General features: G+C 48.5%; 1 protein-coding gene across 1 annotated transcript; it reads left to right on the top strand.

Moving 5' to 3' along the window:
- The first annotated feature begins 2,463 nt into the window (after window positions 1-2,463).
- CATSPER3 (cation channel sperm associated 3) lies at window positions 2,464-12,477 on the top strand. Its single transcript, XM_079145339.1, has 7 exons — window positions 2,464-2,891; window positions 7,474-7,656; window positions 8,311-8,451; window positions 8,801-8,920; window positions 9,738-9,892; window positions 10,842-10,947; window positions 12,391-12,477. Exons 1-6 carry the CDS (start codon window positions 2,697-2,699, stop codon window positions 10,942-10,944), a joined length of 897 nt encoding a protein of 298 aa, XP_079001465.1. The 5' UTR covers window positions 2,464-2,696; the 3' UTR covers window positions 10,945-10,947; window positions 12,391-12,477.
- Window positions 12,478-27,328: the final 14,851 nt, after the last annotated feature.

Here is a 27,328-nt window from a genome sequence, read left to right on the forward strand (position 1 = left end):
ATTGAGGTGAGATGATATCCCAGTGTTTGTGTGCTTTTAAAAAATTATTATTATTTTTGTACCCAGCATATATTATTTTGTTTTACCCAGTTATACCCCAACCTTTTTTTTTTTTCTTTTCTTTTCTTTTTTTTTTTTTTTTGGTATCAGGAATTGAACCCAGGGACACTTAACCACTGAGCCCATCCCCAACCCCTTTTTATATTTTATTTAGAGACAGAGTCTCTCTAAGTTGCTTAGGGCCTTACTAAGTTGCTGAGGCGGGCCTCAAACTTGTGGTCCTCTTGCCTCAGGTCTCTAGTTGCTGGGATTGCAGGCATACATCATGGAAACCAACTCAAAGTGTTTGGATTTGTATTTCCTTGATTAGTGATATTAAGCATTTTTTCATATACTGTTGGGCATTTTTACCTTCTTTTGAGAAATGTCTACTCAGATCATTGACCTGCTTTTAAAATGAATTATTTGGTTTTTCTTTTGAGTTTTTTGAGTTCATTATATATTCTGGACATTAATTCCTTGTCAGATGAAAACTTTTACATATTTTCTCCCATTCTATAGGTTGTCCTTCCACTCTGTTGTTTCCTTTGCTGAGCAGCAGCTTTATTTAATTGGATGTAATCCTACTTGTCTACTTTTTCTTTTGTTGACTATGCTTTTACATTTTTGTCCAAATGTCCTTGCCTAAACCAATGTGTCAAAAAGTATTTCCCCAGCTGGGGAGATAGCTCAGGTGGTAGAGTGCTTGCCTTGCAAGCACAAGGCCCTGAGTTTGATCCCCAGTACCACACACACGCGCGCGCACACACACACACACACACACACACACACAAGTATTTCCCCTATTTTCTTCTAATAAACAAACATAATTTAAATGAAAAAAAAAAAAGAATTGTCAAGGAATATGCTAGTATATAGGCCATTAATGTAATGCCTAAAAAATGCAAAACAACAGCACATCTTTTTATTTTATATTTTTACCCCATTTTACCTATGGGCTAAAAATATAAAATACATGAGCATGACAAGTTTCAAATTTACAATTGGGTTACCTTTGTGGAAAGGAATTTGATTAATGAAAGGCTCACAAGAGATTGCCTGTAATACTTTATTTCTTAAGCTGAGTATTTCATTATTCTCTGTCTTTTTATGTATGTTAAATGTTACATAGTAGTTTCAGAAACTAGAAGTATATGTAAATGGTTGTCATGTGGAGACTACAAATACAAGTTCAAGGGACAAACAGAAACACCGACTGCCCTAATGTCATTCAAACGGAGAGTTGTGACCTGAGGTAGTTTCCAGTGACCACCTATGACATATATTTAAAAGACCATGTGTCTCAAAAACCTTTCCCTCTCCCTCCAGAAACCCTCTGTCCCCTTCATCCCCCTGCTCACACAGTCGCTCCCTCTGGAACCCTAGAAGTCTTGCTGTCCTTCTGTCTTTTTTGTGCATCTTGGAGTCCAACAGCAAGTCCTATCCTCACTGCCCACACGAGCTATCTGGAACCTGTCCTCTTCACTCCCATACTGCCACCGTCCCCCCAACAGATCCAGTTCATCCTGGATGACTGCTAGGAATGACTGTGCTACTCATCGTTACCTCCCTGTCCAGTTGCTCCCTCAGTCTCTTGTACTGAGCAGCAGCCCAGATCTCTTGAAAATGAGTGTCAGTTAAAAACAATGTGGTATATATACCAATGGAATATTACTCAGCCATAAAAAGAATGATTTTATGACTTTTGCTGGTAGACGGATGGATCTGGAGACTAACATGCTAAGTGAAATAAGCCAATCCCAAAAAACCAAAGGCTGGATGTTCTCTCTGATATATGGCTGCTAACATACAACAAGTGGGACAGGGGAAGAACAGAAGTTCATTGGATTAGACAAAGGGGAATGAAGGGAAAGGAGGGGAGATGGGAATAGGAAAGACAGTGGAACGAATTGGACACAACTTCCCTGTGTTCGTATATGAATACAGGACCAGGGTAACTCCACATCATGTTCAACTGCAAGAATGGGATCCTAATTAGAATAAGTTATACTCCATGTTTATGTGATATGTCAAAGTACACTCTACTGTCACATACATCTAACAAGGACAAATAAAAATAAATCTTGAAAAAAAATGAGCATCAGTGGGGCTGGGGATGTAACTCAATGGCAGAGTGCTTGACTAGCAGGTGCAAAGTCCTTGGTTCAACCCCCAGAACTACCAAGAAAAAAAAAAAAAAAAAGAAAGAAAAGAAATATACATCAGTTCTAATCACTCCCTTGCTCAAAATCCTCCAAGGCTGCCATGACCGTGGTTGTTTGTCTCTGGGGCTCCAGGGCCCCACGGTCTGTCCTCCAACTACTTCTCTGGCCCTGTTCTCCCCCTCTACTGACTGGGCCAGTACAGTCATTCTTTCTGCCAGTCAATGATTCCTGAGCACCTTGTTTCAAACATAGGGCTCAGAGTCACAGTAGGGAAGACACAGATGGGGGAGGGAGTTGGGTACATCAAGAGTCCCCTGTGTGCCAGGGACTCTGTCTGGGTTTCTCGAGCAAGGGGTGACCCGAATTGGGTGACCCAGGCAGGGAGTGGGCCAGGACTCTAGGGCTCTGCATTTTGGTTGCAACTCTTCAACCCTTGCCACCCTGCAGATCTCAGAGATCATCTTTGTGTCCATCTGCACCTCTGAGTTCCTCATGAAGGTCTATGTGGACCCCGTCAACTACTGGAAGGATGGCTATAGCATGCTGGATGTGTTGATTATCATCATTATCTTCATCCCCTATTTGCTCCGCAAGATCAAGGGCGAACACTACCCTTACCTCAACATCGCCGAGGGAATACAGTCCCTGCGCATCCTCAAGCTCATCCCCTATAGCCGAGGCATCAGGGTGAGTGCCAGAGAGCTGAGAGGTCAGGCTTAGGCCACACCTGCCACCGGTCCCTTAACAAAAGGTAATTTGACTGCAATCTTCCAACTAATGAGCCCTTCTGTGTGGCTTGATCTTAAGATTACCTGGACCTGGTGGCACATGACTGTAATCCCAGAGATCCAGAAGGCTGAGGCAGGAGAATGGCAAATTCTAGGTCAGCCTCAGCAATTTAGTGAGACTCTGTCTCAAAATAAAAAATAAAAAGGGCTGGGGATGTAGCTCAGTGGTAATTGTTCCTGGGTTCAATCCTAGCAGGGAGGTTAGGAGGAATATTTGGTTGCAATTGTAAGATTAACAATGGCAAGAAAGATTATTAACTCCATTTTACAGATGAGTAAATAGAGACCTAAGGTCACTCAGCAGTTCAATGTCAGGGCTGAGGTTTGAAAGGTATGTCTGACAGCAAAGGCCATCTGAACTTTTATTCTCTCTCATGTTGCAGACTGGCTTTCTTCTCCTCCTCCTCCTCCTCCTCCTCCTCCTCCTCCTCCTCCTCCTCCTCCTCCTCCTTCTTCTTCTTCTCCTCCTTCTTCTTCCTTCTTCCTTCTTCTTTCTCCCATCTTCCTTCTTCCTCCTTCTTCTTTTCTTCTGGGTTTTTTTGGGGCTAGGGATGGAACCCAGGGTCTTGCACTCTACCAATGAGCTCCATCCCCAGCCAGTGACTGACTTTCTTATGGTACAGATGCTTTGAACTACATGCCCAGGTACCTCCAGCTTTTTTGGTGACCTTGGCCAGTGGCCGCTTTGCCCAGACAGCAGAAGGTCTACTGCTCCTCTCAATGGGAATAGTCTCCTCACTTCGTTGAGCCAGACCTGCAAGTGCTGCTTCCCCTGAGAAGTCTTCCTGGGTTGCCCAAGTCACCTGCAGCCTGAGCTCAGAAGGCTTCAGAACAAGCCTTGGAGCTGACCCCTTGTCCTCACCCAGGCTGCCAGGCATGCGTCCTAGACATACTGTGTTTGCCCTGGCAGCAGTTCTCCAGGAAGCTGCTGGTCTGGGCCTATTTGTCCAGTCAGGGTGTGTCACATATCCTGCTGTGATAGCCCCAAGCCCTGGTCCTAGGGGGAGAAGGGATGGGCATGTGAGCGAGCCCCCCCCCCCCCCCCCCCGCAACCGCCACATCTCCAGTCACTCATCTCTTGCCCTCTTGTGGTCACATGCCTGTGTGTCCAGCCCTCCCTCCACTCCTTTTCCTGGCCAGACTCCTGGAAAAAGGTGTCTGCTTCCAGTCTGCACTTCCTTGTCTCTCACTAAGCCCTGGCTTCTTCCCCTCCCTCCAGAGTGACCAGCCTTTCTGAGGTTGCCAAATCCAGTGGCCATTTCCCTTGGCATCCTGGTCACTGCTTTCTCTTTCTCCATCTTGACTTCTCATGGCATTGTTTTCTCAGGTTCTTGTCCTGTGTTCTCTTTCCTTTTACCCTCTGCATATTTTTCTGGGTGATCTTTTCTGCTTCTAGGACTCTCTACCGCCCATGCCTCTCTCTGTTTCCTTCAGACCCAATCACCTCCTGAACATCTCATGGGTTCCTCAAACATATGCCTAACTGCAAGTTCATCATGTGCTCCACCCCCTCCTGCAGATCCCCAAACCCTGGCTCCTTCTCTAGTAATTTATCTTTTGGTGAGGAGGGTCCCCCATTCTTATTCAGTAGCTAAGTCATAAATCTGAGTGTCAGCTTGGCTCTTCTCTCTCAAAGTCTTGTCACATGGCCCTCTAAATAGTTATTGACTTGTCCACGTCTTTTCATCCCTGCCACCTTTAGTCTCCACCTAGATTCCCAGATGTCCGAGAACAGAAATGCCTCAGCAGCAGGGGCCAATCTTCTAAAGGCAACTTAAATCATGATACCCTTTACATCAAATCCCTTCTACATAGGCTAGGGACAGCCCCTGTGATGTGCCCTAGAAGGACCAGAGGGAAATTTCTGGGGTGCTGAGTATCTGAGTTCGTGTCAGGTAGGGACAAGAGTAAGGCAGGTGAATGGAAAAGAAGATTGGCAGTCCAGGAGTCAGTACCAGGTACCTCAGAGTGAGGGAGTGGTCAGGCAGTGGGAAGTGTTGCTCAGTTTTTCCAGGAGTTGGCTACAAAGGAAGTAGGGGCCTGGAATGCTTCAAGAATCATGAAAGATGAAGAAGTTCAGGGAGGAAGAGACCTGGCACATGGTGTGTCATCTGCAGAGATGCTGAAGTCCCCAGCCTAACAGCAAGATGGGGTGGGGAAGGAGCTGGTAAGCCTGGAAGCAGAGATTTCAAGTCATGAGAAGGAGTGGGAAGCCAGAAGTTTGACCCTGCCCAGAAAGAGGGACTTTGCCCATGGAGGCAGGGGCTCCAAGGACAAGGCAGAGGGTAGCTCCCTGAATCCCAGGTCAGTGAGGGATAGGCAGCCTCCCTGGAGAGGGCTGCTGGGGTAATCCTCAGGTAAGAGAGGGTTCTTCAATGAAGCCAGGAGAGAGGGTGCCATGGCAGATGGGTGCCAAACACCTGAGGGAGTCACATGAAGAAGAGAGCAGTGGGTGGTGGGCTGAGGGAAGAGAAGCCCAGGGACACTCAGGGGGAAGGGAAGCAGAAAGGACTGATGCCAGAAGGGGCTTTATTTTGGAAAGGAAGTTGTTGTGACCCAGCTGGGCACCTTGTGTGGCTAAGGGCACTAACTGCCTGCCAAATGCACCCATCTTGGCTGTGTGGTGGCAGCTGGTCAGAAGGCAAAGCGCTGAAAGTGCCCCAGGTTGAGGGTCTGCCAGGGGCAGCACCTCCTTTCAGCCCAGGGAAACTCCCTGCTGGCCCAGGGCTGTATCCCAGGGCAAGCTAGGCTTTCTTTGTGAATTCAGGCCCCTGCTCAGCCTTTGGTCCTTGTCCTTTTTATCAGGGATGGAACCCAGGGGTGCTGAACAACTGAGCCACATCCCCAGCCCTTTTTATGTTTTATTTTGAATCAGGGTCTCACAGAGTTGCTCAGGGCCTTGCTAAGTTACTAAGACTGGCTTTGAACTTATAATCCTCCTGCCTCAGCCTCCCAAGTCGCTGGGATTACAGGAGTGTGCCACTGCACCCAGACGTTTCTGCCCCTCTCAGAACCTGTTCATTAGCAGGGCTGCCTGGATTGTGCCTCAGCCAGCTGGTGGGGGTCCCACTGGACAGTGTGACCTTATTACAACTGCTACTCTCAAGGCTGCTTAGTTGTGACCTCAGGCCCATGGACTGACCTGGAGGTGAGACAGCCAGCCAGACCTCTCCTCAGCCCTCTGCACGTGCCTCAGGTTCTGCCACTTGGATGCCCCCTGCCCACCTGTGCAGACTGAATCTGCAGGCCATTGCTAGGTTTCCTGTGAGCATTTACAGGTTTACTCTTCCAATCCTTGGGAAGAAGTTCTGCCTCTGGCTAGCAGGCAGAGAGGCAAGTTTTGTTTGTTTGTTTGTTTTAACAGCTCATCTCTTTTGGAGTGAATCTGAAAACACTGATTTTTCTTTCCCCAGAGGGAAGAAATGTATTCATTCCTGCCAAACCATCCTGCATGTGGAACAGCCTGGGGCTCTGGGGGTGTCTCTGCCTCCTGGCATACTGCCAACTGTCCAGACTTCACTGTCCTGTGTCCAGTGTGCTAATTGGTCTCTGTACTTAGGGCTGCTGGTGGTTGGAGGTAGTGGCATGGGGCAAAGGGTTTGGGAATTGGTCCCAGTTCTGCTGCTATACTGGAATGAGACCCTAGTCAAGACAGTTTGCTTTTTGCAGCTTCTGACCCCTCATCCTGGAAAACTGACACTATCTATCTACCTTGAAATTATGTCTGTGAAACCATTCTAGGTAAGTGAACACATATGCAGCACCTACTACATGCAAGACTCCAGAGCATGGAGAAGAATAATGGGAAGTCGTGCGATGTGCTCCCCAGGGTGGGGAAGCAGGGAAGACAAGCCAAATCCCATCGTACAGGGGGAAGCCTGGGGACCTGCCTGCAAAGGCAGGGCCCAGAATCAATGGGAGCCACATTCCTCTTGGCCTTCTCTATTCTCACCTGCAGGGTGGTTCCCCTGATCCTCCTGGGCCTGGGGCAAAGAGCTGACCCTCAGCTGAGAAACAGGAGCAGCACACCCCAGGATGATCACAGAGCCAGATAGGGTTCAAGTGGAGTGGTTAGTGGTGACCTGAGATCTATGACTTGAGATCCACATGTACCATCTGCCCCTAGGTGACTAATAGTGAATGTCAGGGCTGGGGAGATAGCTCAGCTAGTAGAGTGCTTGCCTCGTAAGCACAAGGCCCTGAGTTCCATCTCCAGTACCACAAAAAAAAAAATAAATAAAATAAATAAATAAATAAATAAATAGTGAAAGTCAGATGCTGGTAAATCAGATAGATTGATGCAGACCTTAATCTGGGCACATTTCTGATTCACTTCATTCATTCAGCCACTAATTATTCATCATCTACCTTGTGCCAGGTACTGGATGCTGGCCCAGTTGTGAACTGGGCAGACTGGATCTCTGTTCTCTGAGACCACCCCGCCTGGCACCCTGGCCTAGCTGCATGTCCCTGCCTTGCAGACGCTCATCATTGCTGTGGGGCAGACAGTCTACACCGTGGCCTCTGTGCTCACACTCCTCTTCGTGCTGATGTACATCTTTGCTATCTTGGGCTTCTGCCTGTTTGGAGTTGTAGAGAAGGGTGACATGAATAACTGGGGGAACCTGGCTGCGGCTTTCTTCACCCTCTTCAGCTTGGCCACGGTACTGTGTTTGGGAACAGTGGCGAGGGTGGGGGCCTTAAGGGACTGCCAGGTGGATGTGAGTGGCCTAATGTGGGCTTTCCCCACATTCAGGTACTTAGTTGAGACTGGAGAAGATGGGGGCTGGTCTTCTAGGACTAGTCAGAGGCCAATGCCCTGGATAGAGATTCATCTCTGTCTCTGATCTTGTGACTCCTTGTAGCATTCCCATATGTCCCACAAGGTCATAAAACTTGTCAAAGAGTTCTCAAATGATACTTCATTTGGATTAAGTTTAAGTTATAAATGAAATCCATGTTACATGACCTTTTTGGAAACTGGCTGTTACAAACCCACCCAAGAATCAGGATGCAAGGCCCAAGTCCAGAATTTCAGACATTGTTGAACTCTTACAAAACATGGGGTCTTTTCAAAGGTGGGCCTAGTGAGAGGCAATGTCCTCCCAAGGAAAATGACAGACCTTGAGCGGGGAGACCCCAGGGCAAGCTTGTCTCCATCCAGAGGTGCCCTAAGCCACCATGTAGAGGGGCTGAAGGGCTGAGGTGGGGGCAGAGGCAGCCTCCCCTCAGTGGGTCTGGAGCTACCGTGGCATAGGTAAGATGAAGGCTTGCTCTGCTGGGGCCTGGAACTCAGTATTCCCTGCCCTGCCTGACAGGTGGATGGCTGGACAAACCTACAGGAACAGTTGGACGTGAGGAATTTTACTCTGAGCCGGGTGTTCACCATTGCCTTCATTTTGCTTGCCTCCTTCATCTTTCTCAACATGTTTGTGGGGGTGATGATCATGCACACCGAGGTGAGCCTGTGCTTGGAGGTGGAATGTGGGAATACCAGGTATGGAAGGTGGAGGTGTGGGCTGGGCCTCTGGGGGGAACCCGAGCTGTATCTCCTTCTGAAGTCAAGTGAAGGTGGCCTGGTGGGCCCTTCTTGGGCCTCCCAACTCTTGGCCCTGAGCTCATGCATTTGCCTAGCCTCATGATGGTGGCCAATAGGACAGTTGGCAGCTTGGGTTGGGGGCTGGCTCTGTGGGGGTGGATCCTTCTGCTGAGGTCTGAGCTGCAGGCAAGGAAAGACAAGGGCAAGACCAGGTAGAGGACAGTATTCAGTGAGAGCCTGCTCCTTACCTCCACCCTCTGACTCACTAGGACTCCATTAAAAAGTTTGAGCGAGAACTGATGCTGGAGAGGCAAGTCACTCTTATGGAAGAGAAGCAGGTGATTCTGAAACGGCAGCAGGAGGAGGTGGAGAGTCTGATGAAGACACAGGTAGGCAGTCCCCCAGGCAGGGCAATGGACAGATAGAGGGACAGTCAGGGGTGAAGTAGTAGCCAGGAAGAGGGGCCTGAACATGGAGAGAGCAGGTGGCCTCTGGCCTGCGTGGCCTTAGGTGAGGCAGGTACCTTCCCCTGTATCTTCCAGAGCCAAGCTTTTCTTCTTATTTTTGTTTGTTTTTCTCTGAACCTCTTAAAGTGTTGAGTGCTGTGATTTTTAACTTCTCCTTTGTGGCAAAACTGCCTTGTGAGGCCTTTTGGGTCATCCAGTCTGTGCTCACTGGGTGCCAGGCAGCACATTCCCAGGTCACTGGGTGGACGAGGATGAAAAGGCTCTGACAGGTTGTCACTCAGTCTCAGTTTCCCCACACTTCTAAAGCCAGAGGAAGAATGAACACAATAGGCTAGAGGTTTTTGGTCAAGCATGATGAAACTGTGAGGCCTGGGTGCTGCTTCTTTTTTCTGCCTAAGTGCTCTTGGCCCAGCTTTGGGTGCTCTGCTGGGTTCCCTCATCTTTAGTATGACCCTCTTCAGCTTCTTCTCTGAGGTGGAAACATCTGCCTGTCTAGACTGTGTCTGGGGTTTGTCCAGATCTGAAGCCACACTTAGCCACTCTGAGACTCTCACTGCTTCCTTTGTGTGTCACCTGCCTCACATTGGTGATGGTGGCTCATGAGGTTACTTTACCCATGAAGGTTCAGGCTGGGAGCAGGCCTCTCCCTGGGACTTATCATGGAGGGTCCCCAAGATCTCCTTGCAGTGTGGTTGCCACCTTTTTTGTCATTACTCTCTTATTTTGCTTCCTTCTCTAGAACAATGTTGGTAAGAGTTTCAGTGAGTTGGTGGAGGACTTCAAGAAGACTCTGCGGCACACTGACCCCATGGTCTTGGATGATTTTGGCACTAGCCTATCCTTCATGGATGTCTACTTATCCACTCTGGACAACCAGGACGCTACTGTCAACAAGTCAGTCCTAGCCCCAGCCTTTCCTAGTGCCCAGGGCTTCCTCAAGGTGGGGGCTGTGTTGAGGGCCATGGGAGGGTGAAGCATTCATGACCCAAGTGTAGGGCAGATGGGTGGACCAAAGCTCTTCTTGGAAGTGCAGGAATCCATGTATAGGTGGGCTGGGCTTCAAGTGGACAGGCCTGTGGTTGGGAGACTCTGCTGTCCCTCCCCAACCCTCTTTGACAGATATATAGGTGTTGGCTCCTTCAGCTCTCCAGGGCCTCCTCACTAACCCCTTTTCAGGGGACAGAGAAAGCGCACTGGGTGGCAAGTCAGGAGCTGAGGAGTCTCCTGGCCTGGTTCTGCAAATACCTTCCTGTGTGACCTGGGCAGATCTCTGTCCCTTTCCCACCTGTCCCACAAGGAGCCACCAGTCTGATTAGATTAAAAAATGTGCATGGAGCTCTGAGCTAGGCCAGGCCCAGGGCTTGTAAGCTATCTGGGGTTATGACTGGCCATTACTGAGCAGGAAGGATATAAAATACTGGCTATGGGCACTAGTGACCACAGTGGGATCTTGGGTAAGGCTAGACATAATTAGCTCTGTTTCTCATTGGAAATCCTCTAGAGGGCTTCAGAGACTGGAGAAACTAAAGAGGAGGGACCAGGCAAGTCCACTTTGGGCTCGAAAGTGGTTCCGGCACTGTCTGGGCACCACAGTATGGTTCCTGCTCTTAAAGCTCTCAACTTGACATGTGAGATGAAACAAATGACTTCAGGGGGCCAGAGGCAGAGTAGCAGACCTGGGATCCCAACCCACCTGATCTGGCTCTCTGAGGTCCTTGCTCTTCACTGATCCCACATCTGTTAGGAGTGGTGAATGCACAGGTGCCAGCACTGGTGGGTGGGGCCTGGGCGGCAGGAGCCTGCCCTGTGCTCAGATCCCCTCCCCTCCTGTGGCATCTTTCAGGCTTCAAGAGCTATACTATGAGATTGTGAACGTGCTGTGCCTGATACTCGAAGACTTGCCCAAGAAGAAGTCCCAGTCCTTGGAAGGGTTGGAGGAGAAGTAGCTGGTGTGTGTGGGGGGAGGGGGATTGCCAGGTCACGGGACCTTGCCAGCTGTGAGGGTCCTCATTAAACAATGGCTGTTGGAGCTGGACTCCAACTGCTCTGATGCTTCCCTGTCTTTGTGGGTTGGGCTGGAGAGGGGCCCATGAAGTCTGATTCCCCAGGCCCCCACAACCCAACTGACCTGGGGAATGGAAGCTCACCCTGGTTAGAGGCCACATCTAGGGTCACTATGGCTCTAGTCTCCCTGGACCCAGCAGCAAGGATCCACTGGGCTCCTGGAGGACTGCAGGCTAAGAAGGGCCTCCAGCAGCCCCATAGAGCTTGTGGCCCTGCTGATGCTGGATCCTCAGAGGGCTGATCTGTGTGAGGACACCGCGCCTCGCGTGGCTGCTACTTTGTGGACCCACTGCTGTGGAGCCCTGTCTGTGGAAGTCCGCTCTGATTTCCCCTTTGGCTCCTTGCAAGGGAACTGCAGACAGTGGCAGGGTTCTTTGTGTGGGCATAGGGAGCAACCGGGGAGCTCAGCTTGGGAAGCAGCCCACTAGCAAGGGCAGAGCTTCACATACTACGGCCCAGAGCAATGGCGGTAATAGGTACTTCAGACCACTTTCCTCCTGGGGGTAGTTAGGACTATTTTCTGCATCATTCCTGGCCACATGACCACCAGAGCTGCCAAGGTCTCGATACCATTCTGGCCCAGACATGATAGAGCTATATGATGGCCCCGGAGGGACAGGAAAGTTGATACTCCTTGCTCCAGACTGGCCATCACAGCCCTGGCAGTGCCTATCTGCTTCCACTGTAAGAGAGTATACCTGAAGCCTATCATCTCGGCCATGTCACCTGGGACAGAGCGGGAGGTAGGTTCTGGGTAGAGTTGGGGTTAGAGATTGGTACCTATAGCTGGGTACAAAAGCGTGTGGCTGGACAACAGGGTCCTATGGTGAGGCCTGTGGATTCCTGGCCTGGGTGATGGCACCCCGAGTCCATAGGACAAGGGCAGGTAGAAGGATGCTGTCCTTGTGGTTCATCTATATATCAGTAAACTACTGTCTACTGAGTTGTGCTGGGTACTGGGGTTCAGTGATGAGAAATCCACAGTCCAGCCCTGGCCCTCTTTTTTTTTTTTTTTTTTTATAGTACTAGGATTGAACCTAAGATACTCTATTACTAAGCCACATCCCCAGCCCTTTTTATATTTTTAATTTTGAGATATGGTCTTGCTAATTTGCTAAGGCTGGCCTTGAACTTATGATTCTCCTGAGCTGCTTAGAATTACAGGTATGCACCACCATGCTCAGTCAGTCCTGGCCCTCTTAATGCATGGGGCAAACATTAATTCAGCTAATTTCCCTGTTGAGGTGACAAGAATTATTCCAGTGCATAGAGCACCTACCTTCTAAGATACTCAAATCATTTCCATTTGCAAATGTTCACACTCTCAGGGTCACAGTGAAAATTGCCAAAAGGGATTGTTGCTGAGCATTGCCTCTCCAGACAAGGGATGGTGCCTTCTTAGGGATGAATTTGTGCCTATACCTGAGAGTTGGGCCTGAGGTAGGTGGGGGAGAAGCTTGGGTTTCCACCATGGGGATGACTCCAGGCTAAGAGCTTCCCTAAGAGATTTAAAAATTTGCCTCAGAGGGGTAAGGTGGAAAGTACCAAGGCTTTAGAGTCAGGAGATCTGGCTTCTTTAATTGGTTGACCTTGGGGGAGGTGTCTGGTCTTTTGAAGCCTCAGCTATTTCCTCTGAGAAATGAGAAGATAAAACTGACTAGCTACAAGGATCAAATAAAACAGATGTAAAAATGTGAGCAAAGGTGTTGCCCACTCATGATTGGTGCTTCCTGACCATTGGCTCCCTCTACCTGTGCTGGGGACAGCTGCTGTTGGCTGTGCTCATCAGGGGCTAAGGGGCAAACAGTAAAGTGTCAGAGAGGAAAAGATGGAGCCAAGGGAAAAAGTGGAGGTCAGAGACCTGCAGAGGGGTGCGAGTGGATTTCCAGATGGAACTGGTTCAGAATGGGTAGGCTATATGTCAAATCTGGAGACCTGGGTTCCGGGTCTAGCAAGGTGACCCTGGGGATGGGCCACTGGGTTGTGGATCATAAGAGGGCAAGCCACCTCTAAGGGCACGAAAAGAAGACTTTCAGAGAGCAGAGAGCTGGGAGTGGGTGGCATGCCCGGGGCTGGCCCAGCACTGCTGGCAGAACAAACTGATGGATATTTGGCATGAAGTCCCAAAGCTGCATTTCTGTTTGGCTCTATTGGCCAACAGAGCAAACACTGGCAGATTGGAATTCCCACTTGGGCTCTCACCAACTCAAACAAGCTTGGCCAAGGCCTTCGATTGATTTGCTTGGGGCAGAAGTGCTCTCCTTGGCCTGGCCTGGCTATGGGAAGCAGGACCCTCCTCCTCACCTCTCAGTCCTGGAATCCAGCAAGCTGTCCCCAGTGACTAGTTCATTTCCAGACTGCCCATTTGGGGCTTTTTGAGGGGTGCAGAGGGAAGCAGGGGATCTTGGTCTGAGTCTCCTGCTCATGCCCAGACCCTCTCCTAGCTCTTGTGGGAAAGATCTGGAATCCAAGACTGGAGGTGTTTGGAGAGCGGACAGGTTATGTGCGTGTGTGTGTGTGTTTAACTACTTGTTAATCCCATCCACAGAGAACAGTCTCTATAGTGTGGCAATCCAGGGAGTGACTGAGAATGTAAGTTCTTTCTGTTTATTCCAATAATCCCTAGAAATCTGTTACTGAGACACAGGAAACTTCACACCTTGATGTTGTCTTTAAATGTGGGCAAGATAGGATGCCTGCTAGACCAAACGTGCCTTCAACAAGTCAAGTCTTACTCTCAATAGAGTCTCCACCTATTTTAGGCTCTTTCCTGGCCCCAAATGGACTTACTCCATTATCCTTTCTTTCCTTTTTTTTGGTACTGGGGCTTGAACCCAGGGGTACTTAACCACTGAGTCACATTCCCAGTCCTTTTAAAAATATTTTATTCAGAGGCAGGGTCTCACTAAGTTGCTTAGGCCTAAGTTGCTGAGGCTGACTTTGAACTCGTGATCCTCCTGCCTTAACCTCCTGAGTCCTGGAATTACAGGTGTGCACCACTGCACAAGGCTCCTGCAGGTTTCTGAAAGAGATGATTTTGAATTCCTAATCAGTCTTCTCAAAAAGGAGAGGTTATTGTGGCTGATTCTAGTCGCAGGGTCAGAAAACAGGCCAGGGTGAGGTAGGGGAAGATAAATATCAACTTGCGAGAATCTTTGCTTTTCCCTGCAGAGAATTTTCTCTTTGTCTGGTCAGCCCTTGGCCACCCCTTCCCCAACTCTTTTATTTGGGGCTTGTGCGACGCTGCCCTTAGGAGAATGGCACAGCACAAGACTGGAGTGCAAGAAAAATGGGTTGTTCTTTCTTCCTTGGCTAGCTCCTGGGATCTCCTCTATGGTGGAGAATCAGGATAGCCATCCCAGCAGAGAGAAATCTGACAGACCACCAGGCCTGATGAGTCTGCTCATCGAGAAGCTGGGACAGAGGAGGGAAGAAGGAGGCAAAAGCTGAGGGCTGGGAGTCTGGAACTTCAACACAACTAGCCTGAGAGACCTGGAGGAGAAAGGGGGTTCTTCGGTGTCCTTGTTGGCTAAGAATTGGATCCCTGTTGATGTTCTCTGGGAGAGGCAAGTAATGATTGGAATTATTTAAAAACTACTTTAAGTTGCCACATTAAAAAATGGAATTCCATGAATAACAGAATAGACCATGTGGGATCTGGATTTTATCTAGTTTATATACAAGCTCTCCCTTGGGCCTGGAGCAATAGCTCAGCGGTGGAGTACTTGCTGAGCATGCACAAGGCCCTGGGTTTCATGCCCAGCACTGGTGGGGAGAAAGCCCCTTTATAACAGAGATCTCTGAGGCTAACACCAGGAAATGTTAAGAGGGCTTTACAAACCATGGACTGAGCCCCTGCACCAGTGACCTTGAAAGTGAAGTATTCTAGAGGTGAGTGGAACCCAGTGTGATTGGCTTCTTGCAAAAAGAAATCGAAGTCTCAAAAGGAGAGTGTGGAAGAGACCAGAGGGGGATGAAAAATCTAAAATTCTGAAATTCTGGGAACCTAGGGGATTGACTGAAGCCTGTGTAGACTAGTTACAGGCCAGTGGGGGTCTCACACCTGAGATGCCCCATTGACCCACAGGCCAGCATCCAGAGACTGCCCCTGCTCCTGACTCCCACCCTCCCCAGGGTGACTTTATTGCTTGGGATTAGGGCAAAAGATAAAAAAAAACCTCTTCAAAGCTTGATGCTGGACCAGAGAAGGAAGAACCTAAGCAGAGGTCAAGCTAGTACTCCAAAGGTACAGCTCGTTCTCTTTAAATTTTTTTCTTTTGTGTGTGTGTGTGTGTGTGTGTGTGTGTGTGTGGTGCTAGGGATTGAACCTTGGGGCTTGCACATGCTAGGCAAGTGCTCTATAACTGATCTACACCCCCAACCCCTTTTTAAAATTTTATTTTGAGACAGAGTCTCAATAAGTTTTCCATGCTGACTTTGAACTTTTTTTTTTTTTTTTTGTGGTGCTGGGGTGACTTTGAACATTTGATCCTCTTGCCTCAGCCTCCTGAGTAGCTTGAATTATGGAAGTGCACCACCATGCCTGGCCCAGTTGTCTGCATTGACTGTGGAAATACTGCCTTCTGATTTTCCAGCATTTCTGTTTATCAGATATATTCACACAAGCAATTTCAATCACATAATAACACTTAGGTATTGCCCTTATTCCCATTAAAGAGGTGGCAAAACTGAGGTACAAAGAGGTGATGTAATCTACCCATGGTTGCACAACTAAGGGGTAAGAACCAGGATTCCCAACCAAATGCATTTGACTCTAACCTCTCTTCTGTAAGGCAGTGCAACTATCTCATGAGGAATCCTTATTCCTGTTTTGTAGGTGGGTAAGCTGGTACTCAGAGAAACTCACGAGGCCAAGATCACCATGAAAGGGCAGAGATAGTTTTTTATTTTATATATATTTTTTAATTGTAAACAAGAGATAGTTTTTGAATGCAGGCCACACATGTACCCCTCTGCTCCACTGGCTCATAGCAACCTTTTTCTTTCTTGTTAAAGCTACTTCTTGAACTTTAAAGTTCAAGCCACAATTCCCTTCTGAGCAGGGCCTGACTGTGGGAGGAGGCAGGCGGCTGCTCAGATGGCCTTGGTTTGGCCAGTTCCTTGGAACCTTCTTGCTGCCTGGTCAAGGCTCTGAAGTTTGCTGGCCCTGGAAGTCCAGGGAACCTTAGAGATTGAGAGGATGGCAGGAAGCAATCAGTGTGTGCAGAAAGGGTGGTGACTGCAGCACCTAATCAGGAAATTACAGCCTGGGCAGAGAGAGCGCTTGGCTTAGACTGGCCTTTCCCAGGGCCTCACTGCAGGCCCACATGGAGTGACGTGCTGAGCAGGCGTGGGCAGCTCAGCATCACGGGGAGCTAGCTCAGCACCCACTGATAACTCCTTGGCAGGGCAAGTGATGGGGCACTTGGAGCGGTAGAAGCTGTTGGCCAAGTGTTTTTTTACCTGACCCTTGAAAGAGCAAGTCGAAAAGGAAGGAAAGAATTGTCAGGTGGGAAAGTCAGTTGCAGAGCTGCATATATATGACACCATCTGTAGTAAAAAGAAAACAAAGGGGCTGGGGTTGTGGCTCAGTGGTAGAGCGCTTGCCTCACACTTGTGAGGCACTGGGTTTGGTCCTCAGCACCACATAAAAATAAATAAATAAAATGGGGGTATTGTGTCCATCTATAAAAAAAAAATTAAAAAAAAGAAAGCAACAAGGATAAATAAATAAAACCATGCACAAAAGTAGCAGTGAATTTTTTTTTTTTTTCTTTTCTTTTTTTTTTTTTTTTTTTTCCCTTTTCAGGTGACAAAGATGATAAATAAAACCTAGTACTGCCTGGGCCTGGAGAGTGGGCACCCTTGTCCACATCCGGCAATGCAGAAAGTTGTGGCCTTGTCAAAAGGCCATATGGGTTAGATTTTATGTATGCATTTCTAGGGCTCAGCAGTTCTAATTCTTGAAATTATTCTAAGGAGCCCCAGTGACAAATGCACAGAAGTACCTGGATAAGGGTGCTTACTGTGGCTACTGTGGCTGGTTATAATAGAAACAAGATGAAAGAAAACACAGAATTAGGGCTGGGGATGTAGCTCAGTTGGTAGAGTGCTTGTCTTGTAAGCACAAGGCCCTGGGTTCAATCCCCAGCACCGTAAAAAACAAAACAAAAAAACAAAAACAAAAACACAAAACCCACAGAATTACCCAAATGCTCATTGGTGAGAAAACAGGCTGAATTATTACAAATCCTATACATATGACTATCAGAAGTAATAGTTTATTTATAAAAAGAGATGCTATTTTATTGACTGAAAAAGTGGCTTCTACAGCAACCCCTGATATGACATCTATGATACCATGAGTGAGCATCCAGGATGTGCTCATATGCATGTTTATGCTGAGGGACATCTGGAAGGATAATTATGAACATATCAATTGTGATTTGGATGATCTTAACTTTTGGTCTCACATTTCATTGAAATTTTTGAATTTTAAGAATGAATATGTCTTTTATGATTAGGGAAAACAATACAGTTTTACTCAAAAAAAATGTTAAGCAATGCATGTGTGCATGCACATTCAGGTGAGTATGTACCTGTGGCAGGGGGAAGGGCATTCCAGGTGGAAGGAACCATTTGCACAATGGAAAGATGGCAGGACCATGCAGAGGGTTTGGGGAGTGCCAGGAGGCTGGTGAGGCTGCAGCTTGCAGTGAGGCGGTGCTGGGGGGCGGGAAATGGCAGGGCAGGGTGGATTGGAGCAGGACACCGAGGACCTTGTGTGCTGGGTGGTTTGAATTTCAAGGGATGGAAGGACTGCAAGCAGGGTGGTGACCTGGTCAGGTTTGATTCCCACTGCCTCTCTGAAGTTTGCCATATCTCCCTCACATGGCATTTCTTTAAAAAAAATTTTTTTTTGTACTGGGGATTGAACCCAGGGATACTTAATCACTGAGCCACATCCCCAGTCCTTTTATATTTTTTATTTCAAGAGCAAGTTGCTTAGGGCCTTGCTAAGTTGCTGAGGCTGGTTTTGAACTCACAATCCTCCTGCCTCAGCTTCCCAAGCCGCTGGGATTATAGGCGTGAGCCACCCCATCCCGTCTTGCACAGCATTTCAATCTCCCCTATTCTGTGTCCCCGTATCTCCCAGGGCTCCCCCTTGCCTGGCTCAGTCTCACCTCTGTGCCTATGCACCCATCCCAATCCGGCCTGTCCCGAGAGTCTTAGTCCCAGAACTCTCTAATGAGAAGCGGTCCCAGATTGCTCCCATTCACCTTGAGTTCTTCTTTTTCAAACTCTCACATCTGACCTTTCCCCCTTACCTTAAAGCAGATTTTAATTCTTCTGTCCATAGATATTTCTTCTCCCTGCATCAGTTGGAGAAAGCTGTGGACTGAGAGGTCATATCCTAGCAGCTGGATGCCAGTGACCAGTCTGCCTGAGACAAGCCAGCTTTAGAATCCTGATAGAGGGAGGGAGAACATGGGTAGCAAAGAGCTCCAGAGCTTATTTTGAGTTTATCGTGTCACAGGCATGGTGCCAAACACCAACATACCTTTTCACATTTATTCCTGTTTTATAGAGAGGTTATGTGGCAGTGACTAAGTGGTGATGCTGTGAGTTGAACCCAGGCTCCCCTATCTTCAAAGCTCATGCTCTTAACATCTGCGATCTTCCAGTCTCTGGCCCTTACCCAGTAGGGATGGCTGGGTGGGGTCAAGGTGGGGCCTTCCTGTGCCTTGCTGACCAGAGCCAAGTGGAAATGCAGCAGCTAGTGGAAGTGCAGGACTCAGGTGACTTCAGGGAGGGATGGTGATTCCATCTCACCCAAGTGGTAGCTCTTGACCCCCATGGAAGATCCTGGGATAATGCAGTGTCCCTAGGAGTGCCACTGTCCCCAAGGAAACAGAATGAGATGTTTCATTCTCATTGTGAATGAAATGAACTGTGATGAAATCTGGAGGGAGGGAGATTGGACACGTTGGCCAAGGGAGTGTCCTCAGAAATTCTCCAGAAGTAGAAGGTCAGGAAGATGATGAAGAAAATTTTGTAAAGCCACATGTACTGGTCACCCCCAGGTTATCTTTAAACCCTGACAGCAAACCCCAAGAAGCAGGCAGATGGATCCAGTACCCGTTTGACAGAGGAGACTCAGGCTCTGTGAGGGAAAGTCGCGCCATGGGGCAGAGCCCACCCTCAGGACTGGAATCTGGGTCTCTTGACTCCCAAGAGGCCCCACCCTATTCTAAGTCCCTCCACCAGCCTTGGCTCAGGGGGCATTCCTGCCCCCAGGGACTGCTGAGTCTAGAGGGTGAGGATGAGGGGGCCTGGTGCACCAGGGGTTCTTGGTGAATTGTGTCTGTCTGCATTCACAGCAGCCTGGATGACTCAATGGGAATGCCAGCCTGGGGGACGGAGGAGGGATCCTTGGCCATACAGTGTGTGGGCCGGGGTCTTTTGTGTAAAGTAGCCTTTATTAAATCGTGTGTGTGTGTGTGTGTGCACGTGTCCAAGTGAGCATGGGTGTGCATGAAAAGGCTGGAGTCTGGGTGGGGATGAGTATCCAACCCAGTGTGTCTTGGAATGTTCCCAGATAGGCCACAGGCGGGAACAGTCTGGGGAAACCCTTGTTGGTCCCAGGCAGTGAAGTGGCCAGCCGTGCTGTGGCTGTGATGTCTTGAAGTTTGCCAAGCACTTTCCGTGAAGTCAGTGGGACATTAAACCCCTGGTTCAATTAAATGGGTTAATAAGCTTTGTCTGATTTTGATGACTAATAATAATATAATGTGATAATAGCAATAATGGTGCTATTAGCTGTGATTATCACACGTGCCACACCATCCCAGGCACGGAGGGGAGGTGCAGCACACACACCCCAAGCTCAGGCCCCATTTTCCACTCATAAAACCCCATTCTTCAAAGTTGTTCCAGTCCAACTCCCTATATCCATTTTCAGAACAAATTACCAACACTTAAAAAAATTGGTCCGTTTTGCGTGAAAGCCAAGTTGAAATTACTGTTACTTTCCCCTTTATGTTTGAAACAGAAAAAAAAGGTAGGGGTCAGGAGTGGAGGGGGACACAGGGGACAGATGGATAGAGGAAGAGAGGTGGGAGTGGAGAAAGGGAGAACAGTATGAACGAAGAGGAAAAAAAGCAAGCCTTCTTGTTGCAGTAAAAATGTATTTCTGGAATGATGTTTCAGTTTACTCAGGCAGAAAAATTAGAAATGGTGTGCTTATTAAACAGGCTAAGTAAGCATGACTATTTTTAGTAGTGTAGTAAAACCTCGGTAATTTGGACCTCTTTAATAAAGATTCCATGATCAGGCTGGCTGGCAGGCACTGTGTGTGTGTGTGTGTGTGTGTAGGCCAGGTAGGAGTGTGGATAGGTTGCTGACTTGGAGGGGGGATAGTGGGGCAGGGCGTGCACTAAGGGACAAAAGGGAGAGGGATGGACTCCCTCTTAAGAAACAGCCCTTCTCAAAGGCTGAGCTCCCTTTGCTTAGTAATCAGATCATTAGAAATTATGCTTCTCTCTGCATGTTCTCCTTGCAGAGAGTACCTCCAAGCTTGACATCTGCTAAAAGAAGAATGTATTTGAAAACAAAAATTTCATTTCTGCAAAAATCTATATAGGTTTATTTGACACCTGTCACACTGGCCTTCCCCAGGCAAGGCTGACTCCTAAAGGGAGTTGATGCATCCCAGGTGGGTAATAACTGACACTTTGGGTGGAGGATAGGGACACTGTGGGCAGCAGATCACTTCCTGTTCTGTGGATCACAGGTTATCGTATTTTGAATAGATTTATTATTTTATTTTTCGTTACAAATATAATGCAAGTGCAAAAAACTTGGGAAAGTGAAAAAAAAAATCCTCATTTTCCTCTTCCAGAGGTAGCTGGTATTAACACTTTGTACACACTCAGAAATTTCTGTGTGTGTATATATATATGAAAGAACAAAAACGACTCTGCTTATAAACTATTTTGTAGTTCACTTGTTTAGATTTTGAAAGAGAAGCTCATTCAAAAATACAATAGCAAAGCTTTTACTTGTATGCTAAACTTAGAGAAAAGTCATACATTCTGAATCGACACTCAGTAAAAGAAATGTTTTTAATGGATTCCCACTGCTGCACTGCATTAAACGGATGGAGAATGAGGCCTCTGGATGGCGCATGCCTGTAATCCCAGCAACTGGGGAGGCGGAGGCAGGAAGATCGAAAGTTCAAGGCCAGCCTCAACAGCTTAGTGAGGCTCTAAGCAACTTAGTGAGACTCATCTCAAAATAAAAAATAAAAAGGGCTGGGATGTGGCTCTGTGGTAGAGCGTTCCTGGGTTCTATCCCCAGTACTGGGGTGGGGGTAGGGAAATGATGGAGAACTAGAGCAAGGGCTCTGTGGGTGTCAGCTTTGCTGGGGCTTTTAAGGGGCTGCCAGTAGGACAGCTGTTGGGAAAGGTTTGCCAACAAGCAGTGGGCCAGCTCTGGTAGTGGACCCATCCCCAGGAGTCCTGAGTACCAGCCTCAGATGCTTCTGGAAAAGATGGGTTTGTAAACAGAGACATTTTGAAAGAAAATTTGTAGTAATATATACACAACATAAAACTTACCATTTTAACCTTTCGATGTGCATAGTTCAGTGGCACTAAGTACATTCACACTGTTGTACCACATTTGCCACCATCCATCTCCAGAACTTTTTCATTTTTCCCAATTGAAACCCTATACCTGTGAAACTGTTATTTCCCCATTCCCCTTCCCTCAATCCCTGGCAGTCACAATTCTACTGTATGAATTTGCTTATTCTAGGTACCTCATATAAGTAGAATCATAGTATTTGTCATTTCATATCTGGCTAATGTCATCTTATCATGGGTCAGGATTTCCTTCCTTTTTCAGGCTGAATAATATTCCATGGAGTGCATCCAGCACACTTTGTTTACCCATTCACCTGTTAATGAACACTAGGGTTGCTTCTACTTTTTCTATTGTGAAAAACATGTTTTAGGTACTGTGTCAGCATGGGTTCACTAATCTCTCTTCAAATCCCTGTTTTCATGAGAGTATACACCCAGAAGTTGAATTGCTGGGTCATATGACAATTCTGTGTTCAATTTTTTGAGGAATCATTACACCATTTTCCCTGGCAGCTGACCATGTTACATTTCCATCCGCAAAGCACAAGGATTCCACATTCTCATCAATATTTATTATTTTCTGCTTTTTTCCCTTTTGATAATAGCCATCCTTATGAAACAGAGCTGAGCAGGAGGTGATATCTCATGGTGGTTTTGATTTGCACTTCTCTGATAAACAGTGATGCTGAGCATCTTTTCATTTGTATATCTTCTTTGGAGAAATGTCTATACAAGTCCTTTACCCATTTTGAATTGGGTGGTTTAATTTTCCATTGTTCAGATACACTTTGAAAAGCAATGCCAAGAGCTGCCTCTGCTGAGAGGGAGGAGGGGGAAAGAGTGAGTGGAGGAAGAAAGAAGCAAAGGGGAGGGAGAAAGGGTTGAGAGATGTTTTGGGGAGCGTGGAGGAGAGGGAAGTAGCCCTCGATTTTTTTACTCAGCTAATATTTATTGAGCGCCTACAGTGTGCCAGCATTTCTGCAGTGCTCCAGTCTGCATCTGTTCCCCTTGCTGGCTCTCCATGACTGCAGCGACCCTACCCAGCTGCCAGTACCAACCTCCAGGAGGCAGTGCTGGGGATCCTTAATCCCATGGCTTCTGCGGTCAGATAGGCTAGAGTTTGAGTCCTTAAAGTGGCACGTGTGCCTTTGGACAGGTTACAGGACCTCCCTGAGCCTCACCTTCTCCATCTGCAAAATAAGGGTGGTATGAGAAATAAAATGTGTAAAGTACAGAGCAGGGACAGCACAGGGACATGTGCCTCCATGTGCCTCCTGTCTTCTCCCTCCACCTTGCTCCAAATGCAGCTTCCTGCATCCTGACCTGTTCCTCTGTAGCAGTCTGAGAGACTCAAAGCCCTTTCAACTGACTAGGCTGGGGAAGCCATTCTCCTGGGTGCCCTGCAGTTACTTGATAGCTGGATACCTGCTGGGCCATGCCAGCCTCAGAGAGGCAAGATCTAGGGGCCTGCAAAGGTGGTGCAGGACTGTGAAGAGTGGGGTTTCCATGGTGAGAGGGGTAAGGGGGCAGGCCCACAGGGGCAGGGAGGAGGCCTGGGAGGGCTTCCTTTCCTGGGAGGCAACTACTCCAAACATCCATCTAGGAAATGAGAAGCTGTAACACTGACTGAGGTGGGTCGAGATTCTGGGTGATGTTCCAGGGCCCTTGGTTCACCAGAGCTTCCTCAGTCTTCCACTGCCAATGCCCTCTGCAGTGTCATGCAGCCCTAAGCTTTGGAGGGCAAATCCTGGGGCCTGGACCTTTTCTTTCTCTCTCCTAGAGCACAGTTGAGCCAGCCTTCTTGTAGTGAATTAAAAATTTTAAATTTCCTTTCCTGTCTGAATGTAAATGTGATTCACATCAGGGTAGCATATAGTGCAGTGGGTAGGAGCTTGGGCCCTGATCAGGGGTCTCAGTTTAAGTTCTGACTCTACCCCTCACTAGCTAGGCCATCTTGGGCAAGTTATTAATTCCCTCTGAGCTTCAATTTCTTTCTGTGAAAAATAAGGATAATGAGCCTCTCTTTCATGAGGTTGCTGTGAGAAACGGGTGCTATAATTCTTGTAAAGTGCTTGCATGGGGCCTGGTGCTCTGTAGGGGCCTGCTGTTAGCAATTGATAACATGATATAGAAGTGTCCAGGTGTCTTCAGTCCAGTGTCAGGAGCCCTTAGAGGAGCATTCTGGGGCAAGTGTACACCAGTACTCTGGTGACTCATCTCTGAGTACTGACTGGGCTGATTGGCCTCTTTCTGTAGTCCCAGACGACTGCAGGAATCGGGCCTGGTTCCTCTGAATCTCCTAGGGGCTGGCCCATGGAGGATGGTGGGAAAACAGGACTCTGGGACAACTGGCTAGGTTTCTGAGGGCCCAAAACCAGTATGGCTCCTGGGGTTGGGTAGGAGAAGGTGGGGTAGGGTTGGTCAGCAGGACTGTCAATCATAACTCACATGACACCCAGTGAAGCCGGAGGAAGAAAAATCCAGTTGAGCCTCAAATGACATTTTCAGATATGACCCTGTTGAGAAACTTTCACAGAGAATCTCTATTAATGCAGAAAGGGGGAAAGGTGTCCTCCGGAGAAGAACCAGGACATTTCACTTTAATAATAACAACAATAATAGTAATACTATCAATAATAACCATTTATTGAGTGCTTTCTACATGCCAGCACTACCACTAAAACCTTCTATCATTTCAATTAATTCTTTGAACAACAGGATGAGGTAATTGTTATTTGCTTTTGTGGAAAAGGTAAAGGAAGTTTCAGAAATATTAATGAAGTCTCTTGCCCATGGCAACTTAAGAGTCAGCCCAGAACTCAAATTCTTGCATTCCAAGACAAAGTTCCATGGATGCCAGGGTCCAGTGACTGGTTCAGAAAATGGGGAGGGCTAGTGGCATCAAAATACCCCAATCTCATTTCCCAAACTGGCCCCTTGGTGACTGAGTCCCCTGGGCTGCTGTCTCTGAGACAGGGGTTAGGGTGGGCAGCAGGCTTAGCCAGGACAGCTCAAGGGCAACACAGAGCTAGCTGGGGGCCTGGTCTTTCTGGGTGATGCCTCCTCCAGTGCAGATCTTCCCCTAAAAAACCCTGGTAGCCAGGCTCCAGGAGGAGGTCTGCAGCCTGATTGGGGCCATAAATCCAGGGGAGGTCACTTGATTCCTTTTCCCTCAGTGACTATGTGCTCCTAGGGTTGTGTTTAGTGGCTGATCTTGCTTTCCTTTGGTGCCCACTGTGCCTGGGGACTTGTGGCCTCTCTAAATCTGTAGCCACCTTTTTGGGGCTCTGTGTGTCAGGACCAGATAAGAAAAATCTGCTTTGCCTGTTTCTTGGGGACTAAGAGATCCTATAAGGATTTCTTCAAGGTCAGAAACCATCCCTTTTTGCCCATGATGGTTGCCATGGGGCATGCCAATGCAGAGGGTAGACACTGATTGGGTTTGAATTGGTTCCATTATTTCTTCATCTTTATTTATTATTTGGTTCTAGCACTTCTTGCTATGTGACCTTAGGCAAGTGACCTGACATCTTTAAGCCTCAGGTCATATCAGGGAAAGGGGATAATGAGGACCTTCCTCACAGGGTTCTTTTGCAGGCCAAGAGGCTCATTGGTGAGGTGTGTACAGTTAGCACAAGGCCCTGGCCCAGCTGTGCCTGACCACCCTGTTGAAGGCAGGATTCCCATTTATTTTTGCTCACTGCACTGTTATTTCTTCAGCCCAGTTTGTAATTACAGTATACTTGTGTTTGTTTACTAGTCCAGGAGAGCAGGCACCATGTCTGTTTTCCACTGCCTGATCACTGGTACCAAGAGCAGGAACACAGTCAATGTTGAGTGAGTGAATGACAGCCCCTCCCCAATCTCCTTCAGGCAGAGCAGCTTTTATGTCCCCAGAGGACATGGCCTGCAGAGCCCCCTGTCTTCCCTACTCCCTCTAGAGAGACCTCTGCAGCTTGAAGGACTGCGCCAGCCACAGAGCAGCCTGTGAGAACAACTGGCTGGGGCCAAGGCAGGGCCTTCCACTCACCTGGATGGCCATGGTCCATGATGGATCATGGGGTCATTCTAGGGCTACTTCGCCCTCCACTGTCCACAGCTCTCTGGCCAGTGTCTCCACAGCCATACTACTCCACCAGAGCCCTGCATAGTTCCCTCTCACCTGGATCTGGGCCTGGCTTTCAGGAGAGATTTCCTTTCCACTTCCTTTCTTCCAGTTCTACCTCCTCCTAGGTCTCCCCTGCCTCCTGCCCTCATCTAAGACCAGGGCCCCCAGGACTTGGCAGATGTGTGGGGCTGGGGGAGGCACTGCAAGTCCAGATGTGTCTGTGTTTATGTTTCCAGAGAGTGAGGGTCGGAGTTCTGGGCTGGAACTGTTGGGGGAGGGGTCAGGCTGCAGCCCCCTACCCCAGTCTTCCCTCCCCCACCTTCCTCCTCCAGCCTGTGTATCTGGCCCTGTCCATCACAGAACCCCACACTCTTAAGCCCACAGCATCAGGTTGGGCCATCCTCCAGGAAGAACCTCTCTTCATCGCTCATCTGAAGGTGAGAAGAGCAGTGGAAAGACATCTGGCTTTAGAATCTCAAGGCCTATTGGCTCTGTGTGACCTTGGCCAGGTCACAAAGTCTCATGGAACCCCAATTCCATGTGTAAGAGGGATAACACTCTTGACCTCCCGTCAGTGTTGACCTGGTTTGAGAATGTGTGCGTAGGGCTCTCCAGCTCTTAGTTCATGACTGAGCCTGTGGTGTGCCCTATCCCAGCTAGGGCTTGCCTCAGTCCAGCTCCAGGGCAGTGCCAATCCTCATCACAAGGTGATTCTGAGGCAGACTATCAACCCCTCCTTCCTCCCCCACTGCAGCTGCAAACATTTTGTTTTGCCATTAGAAGTGACTTACTTAAGGGAAGCAGAATTTTACAGGCAGTTTACAGGCTGGACTTGTTCAGTAGTTTCCAAAAGCCAGGGGAGGGCTGAGGCGGCCAGCAGCCCCCGTAAGTTGGGATAGAAGGGAATGAGAAGTGAGTCCTGAGTGGCCGACACTTTTTCCTACCCAACTGAGCACCCCTGATGGGATCTAGGTGTGTTAGGGAGCTAGAGGGAAAGGCAGAAGGAGGCCCTGGCTAGACTCTGGCCAATCCAGCCTCTCCAAACAACCAGGGCCCAGTTCCAAGTATGGGAAGCCAGGAAGGGCCCACAGGAGAAAAGGCAACCCTAGCCCTAAAGAGGCTTTCAGAGACCCCTACCCCGACGTGGTGGGTAGGCAAGGGCCCCATAACATCCTAGGGGCCTCGAGGGTAGCCAAGGACAATTTGAGAAGAGCTTGCCCAATTTCGCGCCCAGGGAGGGAGGGGCTGTCTGGCTGGGCTGTGCCGAGACACTAAGCTCTTCGCGGTTCGGGCAGCGAGAAGAGGGGACCCAGAACGCCTGGCACAGCAGGTCAGGAACGGAGGTGGGGAAATGGGGGTAGTGTCCCATTTTCATACCACCCTCACTCCTAGCGAGGGTTGCCTCGGTTCTTCCCTTCTACCCATGGGTCCCGGGGTGGCGTGGTTCCCTTTCTGTTTGCCTCCCTCTTCAGCCGAATGAAGCACAGGGCTCGGCAGTGCTTAGCACGCTCG

This window comes from Sciurus vulgaris (assembly GCF_902686455.1).
Source record: "Sciurus vulgaris genome assembly, chromosome: 6".
Classification (NCBI taxonomy): domain Eukaryota; kingdom Metazoa; phylum Chordata; class Mammalia; order Rodentia; family Sciuridae; genus Sciurus; species Sciurus vulgaris.